The sequence below is a fragment of the Diabrotica virgifera genome, chromosome 5 (genome assembly GCF_917563875.1).
Source record: "Diabrotica virgifera virgifera chromosome 5, PGI_DIABVI_V3a".
NCBI lineage: Eukaryota > Metazoa > Arthropoda > Insecta > Coleoptera > Chrysomelidae > Diabrotica > Diabrotica virgifera.
Genome location: NC_065447.1, coordinates 235,942,749 through 235,959,527, shown reverse-complemented (window position 1 = coordinate 235,959,527; position 16,779 = coordinate 235,942,749). Strand labels below are relative to the sequence as shown.

The window sequence follows — 16,779 nt, the reverse complement described above, 5'->3', positions numbered from 1 at the left end:
AGATTATACACGAATTAAAATATAGGAGAGGAAGTGCTTAAAAGCCACAGGACTGAACAATGGCCATGACAAAGAGGCCTATAAAGCGCTGGACGCTCAAATAAAAAGACTATGTAAAAGGGATGAGAACACACACTTGAACAAAATCTGCATGGAAATGGAAGGGCATAAAATCAAAACTGAGACCAGATAACACGTTCCTTTACACCAAACCACTTTGCTATCAAAGATGATAACGGAACTCTACTCACCAAAAACATTACACAGTCGGAAAAAATATTGTGGACGATTGCTAATGAATGAGAAACCCACACTTCATTACAACAAGAAGATATCAGTTTTAGGACGGAACCTGGCATCCTTACAGGTTATATAAAAATCCAGAGAATTCGATATCGCAACATAATGTAGTATGTGATTCAAAGATTATATTAACGTAAAACTCTCGAGCTAATTACCTGGACTAAAATTGGGTAGGTATTGTCTAAAATGGGAGCCCTAAATATGATAGTGCTAATTAAAGCCTATACAATAATCGTGCCAGAGTTAGAGTAAATAGGGAACTAACCAAAAGTTTCAGGGACACCAAGAGTGTGAGGTAAGGCTGCATATTAAACCCAATTCTATTCAACATATAATATGGTCAAGGGATAATGCAAAAAGCTACCGAGGAGTGAGGAGTGATACAGTGGCGTCACTATCGGCGAGAAGATGATTTGCAACTTGAGATATTGTAGATGATATATAAATTCTTGCTAGTTCCGAGGTTGAACTGGTTCATCTGATACAACAGATCGAAGAAGTAAGCGTAACGATGGGTCTTAATATAAATAGAGACAAAATGGGAATCATGATAATTGACAGAGAACAACAATCAAAATTATCTAATGATGATAAACAATATCGCTTTTTTAGATACATTTGTGTATCTGGGTTCTTTAATAACTATAAGGGGCTGCACTGCAGAAATAAAGCGCTGGTCAGTAATATTGCAAAATTAACAAAGATTTGGAAAAGTCATGAAATGAAATAAGTATCGATGCAAAAATGAGACTGGCAAAAAGTGCAAATTTTCGAGTTTTCACTTATGTATTGGAATTCTTGATCTTTATGGACTAAGAACACAAACATCAGAGAAAAATAGGCTATTTTGGAGACTTGATTCGAACAAATGGTCTTGAAAAAAAAAACTAGAGAAATGTAGATGGAGTAAGAAGTTGAGGTAGATCTCCCACACGATAAATGAACTATATTATTTCCACTATTGTTGTTCCATTTTCAGAATATACTAGAATTTCAGAATGTATAGAGAAATGGAGAAAAATTGGAAAAATGAGCTAATAGCTTCATAGTATCGAATTGAATTAAAACTGATGTATATCAGAAGAAAACATCTTTGTGTTCTAGACAGTTTTGATAGGCAAACTTTTACTTTTATTACTTTTAATAGAACTAATCCCAGTCTGAATGTTTTTCCAGCTAATGGAACCGCGAAAGCGAAATTTTTTGATTACACTCACGTTAGTTTATAACCGTAGTTGAAAGTTTGTTTTCAGTTTCCATTAAATTGGACTCCTAATAGTGATTTATTCAAATATAATGGTCCGTTACTTTACGGTGCACATTAAACGAACTCAACGGGGAGGTCGTTAGCGAATAATGTTTCAGTGTACTAACTTTCAGAAAAGCTTAGATATTAGCGAATTCATTCGAAACAATTACATGGATCCTGATGTTTTATAAGATAATACAATTGGTAATTACGAAAGTATTAGAGGAAATCCAGGAATAGTTGAATTTTTATTTCGATTTTAATTTTCAGGTTGGGTGGATTCAAATGTACTCATTAAAATAAACTAGTCACTTAAATGTGCAAATTTAGAAAGTAGTTTTGTAGTACGGGAGGTAACGTGTTTTTATAGGAATTTTATCTTCTTCTTCTTCTACACCGAGAGAAAAAGATCTTGACATAAAGAAACTTTATTTATATTTAAGAAAGTTCGACTTGGCATATTGCCTAAGAAATATATCTTTGTATGTAAGATATAATTTTATAAAATATTTCAAATAAATTTTAATATACCCAAAGAAATATATCTTAAACAGGATTAAACTATCACTTTCTTGCCAACTCCTAACCCATTTATCAGAAAGAAATTACACTTGGTGTTAAATTGATTTTATTATTCAGAAGAATATATTTTCTTGACATTACAAAACTATTCTTTCTGAGCAATAATATTTCTTAGTAAGGAATATTGTTATCTTACTATTATTAATTAATGTCTTTAATGTTAAGAAATATATTTCGCAGATATAATCGTATATTTAGAATTAAGTTACATTGCTTGAAAATAAAGTGATATTACATACGGAGAAATAAATCATTGTGTTAAGGTAAAATCATTCTTTATTAATAAAAACAGGATATCAAACGTTATTATTACATACAAATATTTACTTCACTCTTAAACCACTGGCTTCTATACAACAATAACCGGATGGAGAGGTAAATTCAACTTTCTTAATATTTCCTTCTTTTTTTAATAGCAGTTTATACAGGGTGTCCAGAAACTCTACCGACAAACGAAGACAGGAGATTCCTCAGGTAATTTTAAGATAATTTAACCCAAATCACCTAGTCCGAAAATGCTTCCTAGGGGAGCTAGAGCTCTTTGAAGATGGCGCCATGTAATTAGTTTTTCTTAAATACCTCCAGAACGCTTCTATTTAGAAAAACGAAAATTTGTATGCGTATCTACTTTCCAGAAATGAATCGATTTCATCCATTGCAAATTTATAGTACCGGTCATAGGCGTCCGTTTTGGGTAGGGCAACGGATATTTTATCGCATAACTTTTTTGTCTTCAACTTTTAAGCATTTTTGATACTGGATTATTAAATTATGACCCAAGAAGCAATTGGACGTAATATTACGACGTCTTAACGTTGGATTAAATGCCCCAACGTTAATACGCGACGTTGCGATGACGGTCAGAAAACCGCTATTTGCACCTAAGTGGGGAATAGAAATACGGGTTGCCTCGACGTCCCCCTCTCGACTTCTCAGCTCGAGATATTTTATCGTCAAATTACGTTAGTTTTTAGGACTTTGGTCTTATAAAATTCTCTACCACAGAAGTACGGCCGATACACTTCATTTTTACCAAATAGGTTAATAATCTTGGAGGATATTAAATCATCAGAAAGTAAGATTGACGGCCTGTTGATACTTCTACTCTATTCAGAATATAACCTAAGTGACTTGTATAATTATTTTATTAATCATCTGCCTCATTGCATGATGCGGTCGAAAATTTACAAACGCAAGGAAGTGTACTGTTAAACTAGGTATAAAAATTGCTAAAAACTGAAAGCGCCTCAGAAATATACAGGTTAAATCGAACAAAACGGTAAAAATAGAAATAACCATCGTAATTAAAAAACATTATTATGTCTAGACCCATACAAAATTATCCTTGATTTATATATAAACAAAATTCGTTAATTAAAATCAAATATTCATTAAAATCTAGCAAAAAAATTGCCAAACATTCTGTTTCAAAAAATGGCTGAACCATGGCGATCTTTCTTTAATGGCGGATTTGACTCGCGACCTAAATTGCACTACATTTTAACTGATTTGGACAAGGACACCCCCTGCCGACCTTTAGTATAACGTATTTTTACCTTGCACACCTCGAATTTACCTATTGGTATACCTAATACGTCCTAAAGTAAGCCCAAACAACCTGGTCTTGACGACAGACTCCCGACGACCGGTCGTCGTCGTGAACACGCCTTAATATTACTGTTTATAGAAAAACTAGAAAACCCAAGTGTAAAAAAGTAAGGTTATGTTATGCAATGTAATATCTGTCATATTATAGTCATATAAGTCAAGATGAGTCAAGTCAGATAGGCCCTAATCAGCAAATTTTTACGTCGTTTTGTACTTGGAAACTAAACAACCAATTGTCGAAAATTTACTTTACGACGTTGGATAGTCGTCGACGTTTTTTTAGTAAATTACAGGTATCTTATAAAAAAAACTTTGACGTCAGGTTAACGTATACAACTTTACTTAAGTACTACGTTGTTATACCTACGTTGTATTGTCGTTCTCACCTTCCTGCAAGTACACGCAGCAATCTACCATATACCTACTGAGAAAACACCCGACGTCTCCTGAACGTTGGGTTCGATACTAATAAATACTCTGTAATCCCCGACGTTGAGCAGTCGTTAAATGTCTTCCAGTAAATTACATTGTAGTATAGAGGTTATACCCGACGTCAGCTTAACGTTAAACCTTAACCTAATAATTAACGTTGGTATTCTCAACGTTGGATTGTCGTTGTCGTCTTCCCGAAAAATACGTCTACCATACTCGATAAAACACCAACGTCCTCTTAACGTTGGCATCTATCCTAAAAAATACGTTATAATTCCCGACGTTGAGTAGTCGTTGATGTATGCCACTTAATTGCACTTATACTACAGATAGGTTAAGACCGACGTCAGCTTAACGTCAAACCTTATCCTAATAATTGACGTCGTTATTCCCGATGTCGGTTGGTCATCAAATTATATTACTTATTAGCAGCAACGTTGGTCCATAGGAAAAACAGACGTTGTCCTTGGTTAAGGCTTATTGTGAACCAATTTTGTCCTTAAATTTAACGTCCCATTAGGACAAAATTGGTTGCAGGTCGTAAAATTGCTACTTGGGGAGGTATTCTAGTACTAAAAGGTACTCTTACTTTAAGTTGGTAGGACACACCGTTTTCTAGAAAAATCGATTTGGATATTTTTAGTTTAGGGAATTTGAAAAAAAAATTGAAAAAAGATGTATTTTACCAACTTAAAGCAAGAGTAACTTTTAGTACTCGAGTATCTTATAATTGAATAATCTAGTGTCAAAAATACTTAAAAATTAAAGACAATAAAGTTATGCTATAAAATAACTGTTGACCTACCCAAAACGGACGCCTATGGCCGGTACTAGAAATTCGTCATTAATGAAATCGATTAATCTCTGGAATATAAGTAAATGTACCAGTTTTCATCTTTGTAAATAGTTTTTTTTGAATTTTTTTTTAAATTCAAAGAACGAAAAATTTTCAAATGGATTTCTCTAGAAAACTGTGTATCCTATCGACTTAAAGTAGAAGTACCTTTTAGTACTAGAATAACTCACAATTTAATAATTCAGAGTCAAAAATGCTTAAAAATTCAAGACAAAAAAGTTAGGCGATAAAATATCCGTTGCCCTACCCAAAACGGACGCCTATGACTGGTACTAGAAATTCGCAATAGATGGAATCGATTCATTTCTGAAAAGTAAATACGCATACAAATTTTCGTTTTTCTAAATAGAAGCGTTCTGGAGGAATTTAAGAAAAACTAATTACATGACGCCATCTTCAAAGAGCTCTAGCTCCCTTAGGAAGCATTTTCGGGCTAGGTGAATTGGGTTAAATTGTCTTAAAATTATCTGAGAAATCTCCTGTCTTCGTTTGTCGGTAGAGTTTCTGGACACCCTGTATATCAGCAATTAACTAAAACAAAACCTTTATGTAGAGGAGTAAACTTATTTTTATAAAAAAATTTTTATAAAGATATACAGTGGAACCTCGCTAAGCCGGATTAATCGGGACCGCGGCCGATCCGGGTTATCGAAAATCCGGGTTAGCCGGAGAATATGGCAAAAAGAAATAAAGTACGGTATACTTACAGATAAACTATTAGAATTCCAAAAATATGAAATACATATGCACATTACCTCTAAATTACGTACAGTTGTATACAGTATTGGTCATTTCTTGGTAAAAAACTCGGTCAAACTGAAAAAATGTTTGTTTTGTCGTATGAAAATCGGTCCGGGTTAGCTGAACTTCCGGGTTATCGGAGGCCGACTTATCGGGGTTTCACTGTACTTATTTTGACAAATTTAGGAAATACAAAAAAAAACAAATACACGCGCCCACATAAAAAACTATTAATTTTTTGGTATAAGAACGGTAGGTATCAGTAAAACAGTCTACAATCCAAAAACATTTCTTGGCATGTCAACAAATAATAATCAATTATATTTAGTTCAAACATGGCTTTATTTATCCTACCATCTTTGTTAATTTTTTTCTTTTTGTATATGAAATATTAATTATTAATCTGTATAATATTAAGTCACACAATAGATATTGTTTAGCTAAAACAAGAGGAAAAATACAACCAATGTAAAACATTGAAGCAGAGATATTGTAATTTTATTTATTTATATAATCTAAAAGAGACAGCAAACCTAATCATTAAGAAATTTTATTATAGGAAATTATTATTAGTTTACATCTTAAGTAATTTTATGCCTATTACCTTATTCACAGTTTTCGGCAATAAAATTTCTTAACCATTAAGATGTTTCTTTTAGACTAACTTATTTCTTTATGACAAATAATAAATGAACAGAAAAAATCCTCAGCATAGCACACGCCATGTTTGATATAACGTTGAATTGTAGTACCGATTCCAATAACGAAGGTTAATTATAACTATTGTCAATTCACTTCTATTTTCTCCTTTTCTTAAAAGCGTTTGCGTGTTTAACCCGGTCCAGTTGCTAATGTTTTTCAGCCAGGATATATGTCATCTGCCAGGATTAACATTTCCTTCGATTTTACCCTCAATAATCAGCTTAAATAACTCGTACTTATCATTTCTAAGTATGTGCCCCAAAATATGATGTTTTTCTTCCTTGGTGTGGTCAAAAGTCCAAAGGGGTGTGGATGTGATCAAAAGTTCTCTGCCTCTTCCCATTTTGTGCAACACCATTTCTTCTGACAAATTCTCCCAAAAAACTGCATCTCAAAAGCTTTCACCTTTCTAATTTAGTCAACAATAACAGTTTAAGCTTTGACATCATAAAGAAGAGTTAGTAGAGTGGATATAACATTTTACCATGGCTGATACCAGAGGCTGCTCAAGATTGCTCTATTCTTGATCGAATTTCTGATTTCAGATTTTGATCTTCAGTAATCCAGACTAGTGGACGCTATTGGAGGATTGCGTACATTTATATAAAATTACAGTGACCTAATATTTTCATAGAAGCGACCTTTAGGACAAAATGATATTTTTAGACATTTTTTGTGTTGACATTTAGGTTAAGTGTCATTTTTGTGTAATCGTAATGTTTAAGTATGTGTTTCATTAGGTATATCTACGTTCACTATTGTATATTTATTTTTCCTGTAAGTATAAGAGTTTATTCCTGTTATTTTGTCCACTTTCGTCGTACCAGGCTGCCTAATTTAAATTTAATATTTTTTACCAGTTATTGCACAAACATGATTTTGTAATATGTAGTACGGGATCCGAATAGGAGGTCGAAATGTACCCATGTGCTTACCGGATGAAAAATTTTTTTTATTAAATTTCATACATAGACAAACACGACCAGCATGGGTTAGGTACCTATCAAAATCGTGTCATAGATATCCTTAAGGGGGCGCCGTAGGAGTTGAAATCAATATTTTAAGCACATTTTTTTAAGGTATGGTAGAATTATTTTATTTTTAAATTAAATAGGCATATTCAGTACAATTCCTAGATTGCTCAAGAAAAAATTCAAGGAAAAATGCTGAAAAATAAGCTAACGGTGGCAAATTTTTAAAACACACCTCAAAATATAATGAATTTTGCTGGGGAGATCAGAACGAATCATTGGATCATGGTAAACAAAAAGTGCAAAAATATTTTATTAGCCTATGAGTTTCTCGAGGTAACGCCGTCGAGTTTCTTTAGTTTTATTTAATTTTGACTTTTTGATATCACTCAGAATTCAGAACAACGAATTTTTTTGCAAAAAAGGTGAAAATTAATATATTTATTATTGTTAAGCAAAAAATAAGAATACAACAAAAAATACCTCGACAGTGTAACCTTAAGGAATGTCTATAGAAAATATATACAAAGTTCCAGGTGGATCGGTCAAGTAGTTTTTGAGTTAAAATGTCTACAACCTTTGAAAAAAACAGTTTTAAGGAAAACGCGTTTAAAGTATTGTCAACTTTTATTTTTAATTTCATTTTTGACTTTCAAATCGTAAAACGATGCACACCGGAATATCTTTTTGAATCACGGAGTAATTTACTAAAGAAAATGAGAACAGCTGTTGACCGTTGTTCACTACGTTCAAGCGTGCTGGTGCGAATCTGCTGCTAATCGAGTCAAAGGTAGGGCTAATCAACACTATCTCCCTACCTCACTACCTTCGACTCGCTTTGCAGCAAGTTCGTGCCAGCACGCTTGAGCGTAGGGAGAAACGGTCAACAGCTGTTCTTATTTTCTCTTGTAAATTACTCCGCGATTTAACAACATATCCGGTGTGCATCACTTTACCATTTGACCGACAAAAAAGAAATTGAAAATAAAAGTTGACAATACTTTAAATGCGTTTTTCTCAAAACTGCTTTTTTCAGGCTGTAGACATCGTAACTCAAAAACTAGTTGACCAACTTACCTGGAAATTTGTACATATTTTCCTTAGACATTCCTTGAGGTAAAGCTGTCGAGATATTTTTTGTTTTCTGCTTATTATTTGTTTAACAATAATAAATATGTTGATTTTCACCCTTTTTTGCAAAAAAATTATTTGTTTATAATTCTGAGTGAAATCAAAAAGTCAAAATTAGATAAAACTAAAAAACTCGACGGCGTTACCTCGAAAAACTCATAAGCTAATAAAATCTTTTTGAATTTTTTGTTTACCTTCATTTAATGATGAGTTCTGATGTCCACTGCAAAATTGATGTCCACACCGTTGGCATGTTTTTCAATATTTTTCCTTGAATTTTTTCTTGAGTAATCTGTGAATTGTACTGAATGTGTCTATTTAATTTAAAAGTAAAATAATTCTACCATAATTAAAAAAATGTGTTTGGAATATTGATTTCAACCCCTTCGTCCCCCTTAAGGATAGCTGTGACACACTTTTGATAGGCAACCCATGCTAGAAATATTTGTCTATGTATGAAATTTAATAAAAAATATGTTTTGGATCTTAGCCTATAATGTTCAACGGTTTTTTACATATTCCTTTCATTCAATTTTGTTTCTTATTCTTGTTGCTGTTTCTTTGTTTCTGTTTTTCTTATATTTTTTTTCTAATTTTTATATTATTATTCCTATAAAATATATTTTTTACATCCATCCTATGGAATAAAGGATAGGGGATCCATAGGATATGGAGTTTATCATTAGACATAAATAACCACAATTGACTAAATGAGTGTCTTTGGAACAGGCCACAGACTTAAGGATTCTACATATTATCATGCACTCATCGTTTCCAGCACGTAGCGTTTAGTTTCCGAAAAATACTGATTTTAATGTTTTTAAATATGAACAATTCATACTGTCCGGAACGTATGGTATCAGACACCTCTTTGTAAAATCAGGTTTTTCGGAGACTACGCTACGTACTGGAAACGATGAGTGCATGATAATATGTAGAATCCTTTAGACTTCTTCAACACCCTGCCATCGACGTCCTGCATGTTGTCATGTCCAGCGCCAGCTCTAGACGTGTCCAAACAGCGACCCTGCCCTGCCAATATAAATTATTATTTACCGTATTCACCGAACCCAGCATTGCTTGTAGTTGTTTTCAAGCACTCTATCATGGACTTATTGTTTATAAGCAAGATGATCGGTTTGGAGAAGTACCAGTTTGTTGGGTGAATGATTTTTCCTATTAAGTCACGGCGCTCTTTATAAAAAATAGTACCGACAAACGCCTGGCAGCCTCCGCTAAGATGTTGGATCAGGCGCGGATCCAAGGGGGGTCAATGGGGTCAATTGCCCCCTCCTTGAGACTTCGCCTGGTGTCGCCTTTTTTAAGAAAGAGATAATTACGATTGAAAATAAATAGTGAGTTTTGTGCCCTGTTGACGACTGAATAACGGAATGAAACATAAAACAGAATTCCTTCTCCAAAGTAGTGGAGTATTTTGGACATGTAATGATAAGTTTTAAATATAGGTTGCTACAAAATATTATGCAAGTGAAAATAGAAGACAAACTCAGTCCAGGACGAAAAAGCACTTCGTGGTTGATTTAGGGTGGCAGTGAATAAAATTAAGATAGCTATGATAGTAACCAACGTTCTGAAAGGACATGGTACATGAAGAAAAATAAAGTAACAGCCCATACCGAAAATGAATCCTGCGTACGCGAGTGACAAGAAAATTTTTATTTCATTGCCCCCTCCTTGCAAGGTTGCTGGATCCGCCGTTGTGTTGGATAGTTTCTTGGGCTCGACATCCACATCGGCATTTGTTGTTTTGGACGTGAGGGTCCTTGACAATATCTATTCATCTATAAGCGGGGTTCCTACAGCTTCTGCCGCGTCTGCAAAACACTATCGTTTTCTGTCCATTCATTCATCTTCTTTGATGGGTCTCTCTCTCATTATGTGCCGTACATTTTCTTCCTGGGCAACTGAAGGCCTTCCCCTTCTTGTTCTTTATTGTGGTATGTAATTTAAAGCTTTCTTGGCCAACTACCTTTATCCATTCGTTTCTCATGACCATACCACAGTAGTTGCCTTGTTTCAATTCTATCTATGCTGGAATATACAGTATTTGTCCTCATTCTATCTTCATTCCTGATGTGATTTTTTCTTGGATATACCGCACGCTCTCCTTAGATAATCCATTTCTACTACTTCTATTCTTTCTCTATATTTTTTCGTGATTTGCCAAAGTTCTGCACCATAATTCATAATAGGCTCTACCAAGGTTCGATAGATTGTCAATTTCGTTTTTTGTCTTGTATCTTTAGAGCATAGTAGAGAGCTTAGGATGTTTACCGCTTTTTTGCCCTGCTGCGTTCTGTTTTCGATGTCTCTTTTGGTAGTGCCTTCTTTAGGTAGGTATTATTTATAGATTCGAGATATTTATATTATTTACATGTGTTTATGGTTGTAATTTCTAACTCTGGATCTTCTTCATCATCCTATATTTTACGATAATCTGTCTTTGACATATTCTCATTGAGGCCCCATTTTTCAAATTATTTCTTTTGTTTTCTAAACATGCAGTTCATGTCTTCCTCTTCTTTCGCTACGACTACGAAAAACAAACTTGTAGACATTTACCACCGCCTATGTCTATTCCTGTTCCAGATACTTATTTCCTCCACTGCCCTAGCGATGATTGAGTACATATTTTAAATAAGGTCGGAGACAGACATCTTTGTTTGAGCCCATTTGTTATTGGAAATGATTCCGATAAAAAGTTTCCTTCTTTAACGACACTTCTTGCATTTTTGTATATATTTGCGATAGCATCCACATACTCTCTAATGAGACCCACTTTCGTCAATGTTTGAAACAGTTTTTTCAAAGGTAGCGTATCGTATGCCTTCTCTAAATCTGCAAACAATAGGTGGGTAGATAGATTCCTTGCCTTCCGTTTTTCTATTATCTGCTGCAGAACGAATATATTATCAGTGCACGATGTTCCTACACGAAATCAATTTTGTTCTTTCGTGTCTTTGTATTCTGATTCTATTCTTTCTTTTATTATTCGACCGTAAAACCTCCCCACTGAGCTGCTAATAGTTACTCCCCTATAATTAGAGCATATACGTTTATCCCCTTTCTTTTATGTTGGGCCGACATATCCAACATTCTAATCATCAGAGATATTTTGTCCTTTTAAGTATTTATTAAATAGCTGAACCAACATCTCATATAATATTTTTGGTCCGCACTTTACCAACTCAATTGGGATTTCTCCAGGTACTGCTGCTTTTCCGTTTTTCGATCTTTTGAGGGTCTTGCTTAATTCTCGGGTTGTTATCTTAATTATTTGTGTATGTTCGGATAATTCTTCCATTCCGATATCTTGGAATTGACATTTATATTGTGTCAGTAAGACCCCATAATGTGATAATGTTATCTTTATAATTATCGGGATTGGTCCTAAATAATTAGCCGATGTCCAATTAGGGAAAAGGAATTATTATCCCCCTTTCCCAAATGGTGGGGAAAGATCCAAATAAAAACCTCCCCACTCCCCATTTCGCATATTTACTTATTGCATAATTGGGGAAATCCAACAACGAACTAAAACTTCTACTATTTTATATGTGTGAAAAGTTTCGATATATATTTTTCTCTCTAACACCCATTATAAATTTCGTCCCGCATACGTCGCGTCGGCAGAAAGAGTCACACTTTCTGCTTTATGACAAGCGTAGCTTAAAATGTCCATAAAAAACAAACGAACGACTTTATCGTCCCAAAAGGATGAAAGTTTAAATGTACGACAAAAACGTCCGAGCAGTAAAGTAAGATTATTTTATGTAATCATATATTCACTTCCTGTTTCAACGGAAATAACTTCTTGTAAATCGGTCCCTGGACTACGTTGTTTTTCTTTAGAAGGAAAAAGATAGAGATTTTTCTACAGAATATATTGGTCGAAATATAAAATAAACTATTTTTTATATATAAAATATGTTGGGGATAATAAATACGATTTTTATTGACAGAGAGAGAAGAAGTTAATATAAATAAGGGAGAAGTACAAAAATATCTGAAAGACTGCAATGTTGAGTGTGGGACAATAGATGTCGAATGTGGGGCAGCAATGACGGAAAAACTAACATCATACTATTCAAAAACCATTTGTCTAAACCAAATTATTAAAACTAATCATCTTCTTATCATTAGCTGCTTTGAGTCCACTGCTGAATACAGGCCTCCCGTAAATAATTCCATTGCATCCAATTTTGAGCACCATGAATCCAGTTGTTCTGGATGCGCTTGATGTCATCCGACGATCTTATTGGCCTCGATTATGATATGTCTAGGTCTCCATTCTAAAAATTTTCTAGACCTATCTTACATATTTGAATCCAGTGACATGTCACGGCCAGTTCTATTTTATTGTTGTAATTCTTTTAACTGCGTTTGTAGTAGACGATCGGCACACCCCCAAAAAAACGCTTATTTCTCGAGATACTGATCACGAAGAGGTGATTGGCCAATTTTCGTCATACTGCATTTTTTTGATGGTGATGAAAACGAAAATGAGGTTTATTTTGAATTTTATATGGGGGGGACATTGTCAAAATCGCAATTTTACCCTAAAATTAAAAAAAAATTAAATCACGTTTTTTTGCATTTGCCTCGCTACAACTCTGTTCTATTTTAATATTTTTTTCTGAAATTTTCACAGTGTCTAGTACTAACATTTCTAAAGACAACAGTACCTGCTTTTCAGTCTTATTCTGATATTTTTTAAAGTAAAAGATGCATATTTGTGCATTAAAAAGTTTAATCGCAAAAGTTGTGTGACGAAATTTGAAATTTAGATTCTTAACTCCTTTTATAACGCTAATTTTTCGAGATACTGACCATGGGTGGTGAATTTCTAATTTTGATCTTACTTTATGCTTTTGATGGGACTGAAAACGAAAATGAAGTTTATTTTAAATTTTAGGTGGGGAAACATTGTCAAAATCGCAATTTTACCATAAAAATAAAAAAAAATAAGTCACATTTTTCTTAAAATTAAATGTTTCACCATTTTCTTTCTATAACACATCTAGATCTAAAACTCCCCATAAGATTTCTTTGTACTCTATAGTTTAACAAACGTGATCAAACAGATAAATTTTGAATTTTGTTACTTTAGAAAAAAGTATTAAAATGGACCCGAGTTGTAGCGAGTTAAATACAAAAAAAACGTGATTTAATTTTTTTATTTTTGTGGTAAAATTGCGATTTTGACAATATTTCCCCTAAAATTTAAAATAAATTTTATTTTCGTTTTCAACACTATCAAAAACATAATGTAAAACAAAAATTAGCCATTCACCAGCCATGGTCAGTATCCCGAAAAATAAGCGTTATTTTGGAGATTTCTAATATTGATATTAAAAGTTGCACTATTTTTTTTCTGTAAAGCATTTTGATCGAAAACTTTCCAGAAAGCTTCTTTGTAATCATTTTAACATAAAAATGATTAAAAAGATAAATTTCAAAGTTGGTCACTCAGCATTTGGGATTAAACTTTGCAATGCACAAATCTGCACATTCTATTTTAAAAAATACATAACCTTTATCAGAATTAGACGAAGATCTTGAAACTGGTAGCGTTGTAGTTAGCAATGCTAGAGCTATAAACTGTCAACATTTCAGAAAATAATATTGAAACGGAACAGAGTTGTAGCGAGGTAAACGCAGAAAAACGTGATTTCATTTTTTTTTATTATTAGGTTAAAATTGCGATCTTGACAATGTTCCCCCACATAAAATTCAAAATAAACCTCATTTTTGTTTTCAACACCATCAAAAACATACAGTATGACTAAAATTGGCCATTCACCTCTTCGTAGTCAGTACCTGTTCATTTTGGGAGTGCCTGCCGCTCGCCTATAGCACCAGTTTTTCTACAGACTATTTTATTTGAAACTCTGTCTTTGACTGATAAATTCAACATTGACCTCTCCATTAAGAACTTAAAATAAAAAAAAATGGCTCTGTCCTACTTAGCATAATCTAAATATTTACTTAGTGTTACTTAGAACAAATTGAAAAATCTACCTGGGCCAAATCCTGAAACTTGACAAAGAGAAATTCAAAATGCAGAAATCATTAAAAGCACAAGACAGTCTTGGGCATGTTTTGGGGACCTCAGTTGATATTTATGAACTGCGAAATACTTCAATACTCGAGGAGCATAGTGTTCAATCAGTGCATTATTTTTGTCAAGCCAAAACATAAAGTTCAATGTAAAGGACAAGGTTAGATATATGACTGTCAGATAGAAAGAACAACGACTAGGTAAAATAAAAAAATTCGAGAATGTTACAACAAAAATTGACAACATCCAATGGAGCTTCTAAGAAAAGACTGCTAGCTAGACAAAAAATCCAACGTTGGAAAGCCACAATACTTTTTTTTTGGCTTGGACTATAGTCATTTAGCCAGTCTCAATCAAAAGTAAATGTTAAAGATATTGCCAATTAGTAAAACATGATTATTATTATAATATTACATTTTACTTCCTGTTTTACCTACTAATTACAGCCAATGTACATACTATGTTAATAAATATTATAAATATATTATACTTAATGTGTATTATACTTAAGAACACATAGTGTATACATTTTACAAATAAAAATATTAATGTTAATTATGTAAAATGCATTCTTTTTGTTTTTTTTGTCACTACGATAAGGTGTCAACCCGGTTCAACCCCTCGGAGATTTAAATCCTCTTAGTTATTTTTTTTTCTTCAATTTTTTTTTATTTCTTTTTGTATTTTTTTTGTATTTTTTTAATCATTAGATTATTTTAGAGAGTAGATTTTTTTAATTTAATCATTTTTTTAAATTTATTTTTTGTTTCATTTTTTTATTATTATTTTTATTTTTTTGTAATATTTTTTTAAACATATTTTACAAATACCTATAATTAATTACAATAATATTTTACTATCCGACAACAATACAACATTGAAGATCTTATAAAGTAGACGACCAAGAATTACAGATGAGATAGGCATATGGTATCAAAAAAAATAGCCAGACCAAACTGGAGGTATGTTGCTCAGGATAGAGATGGACAGAAGGATTTGGGAAAGGCCTATATCCAAAAATGAACAATGGACAAGAAGAAGAAGTTAACATAATCCGAGTTTTATTTACGTTTCTTTTATTTCTTTCTATTTTATCGTAAACCAAGATTTAAATTGAGGCAACAAGCTATAGAACATCTCGATAATAATCAATGTTAGTTTTTGCAAGATTTCCAGTAACTTCTCTTCAATAGATTCTTATATTTTTTAGGGCCTTATGGGTTATTATTCATTATAATTATAAATTTTTGAATGCAATGTTTTCCAATACAGATGTTTTACTTTTCCCACCAGTATACCACATGAAGAGTGGATATATACAACGGGCCAAGTGACAAAAATCAATATTTCTGTTTTTTCCATTATAATGGTCTATGCAACAATGCCGTCAACCTGTATTATGGGCCTAGGGAACATCCATAAACTACGTCTTAAAAATTTTGGAGTTTTTAATACCCTCCCCCCCTTCCGTCGTAAAGCGTCGTTTACAGTTGTTGACCTCTCCCTCATACCGACTTCGCAATTGCAACGCAACTCGTGACCACCATTTTTAGAGATTTTTTTTTTAAATTCAATGTTATTTCAGGATTTTTTATCTCTTAACTTAAGTTAGCTCTCCAAGTTTATTTACGAATGTATCCAAATCAGTATTACTATGTAGCTCATTAATATTCGCGTACTTTTTTCTCTCAATTCACTGTACAACTAATAATTAGCTTTAGTTATTGGGACAAAAGACAACACTTTTATCGGAGTTTCTATGCTTTCTTAACTGCATCAGATAAACCTTAATATTTATTTTGTTTTGATTCCAATGCCATTTCTTTTATTAAGTATAAATAGATACAATGTACTAATAGGTCTGGATTCCGCGTATGAAAAAAAAATTGATTAATAACAAGCTGAAAATTTGTTATTAGCTTAAGGGTGTCTAGTCGGACAAACTTTGATATATGCGAACACTGGAACAGGGGAAGTTTTAATTTTGGAACAGGTTAAAAATTTGGAACGGTCAGACCACGAAAACGGCACATGTATTTTATCCGACAGAACAGACTTAAACTCTCCGAACAGAGATTAAACTCTCATGCAAAAATCAGACTGCTATTTATCACCAAATGGG

At 33.1% G+C, this 16,779-nt stretch overlaps 1 protein-coding gene across 4 annotated transcripts in view; it reads left to right on the top strand.

The window, feature by feature from the left end:
* LOC114331754 (sodium/hydrogen exchanger 9B2) overlaps positions 1-16,779 on the top strand; it is a 264,063-nt gene that overhangs the window by 151,285 nt on the left and 95,999 nt on the right. Inside the window, exon 1 of one of the 4 annotated variants that reach the window (XM_050650886.1) lies at positions 7,157-7,250. The exons of the other annotated variants lie outside the window; for them this stretch is intronic. Within the exon in view, the coding sequence (XP_050506843.1) occupies positions 7,200-7,250 (51 nt within the window). The 5' untranslated portion in view covers positions 7,157-7,199. Of the gene's footprint in view, positions 1-7,156; positions 7,251-16,779 lie in introns of those variants that run through there. 4 annotated transcript variants of the gene reach the window in all.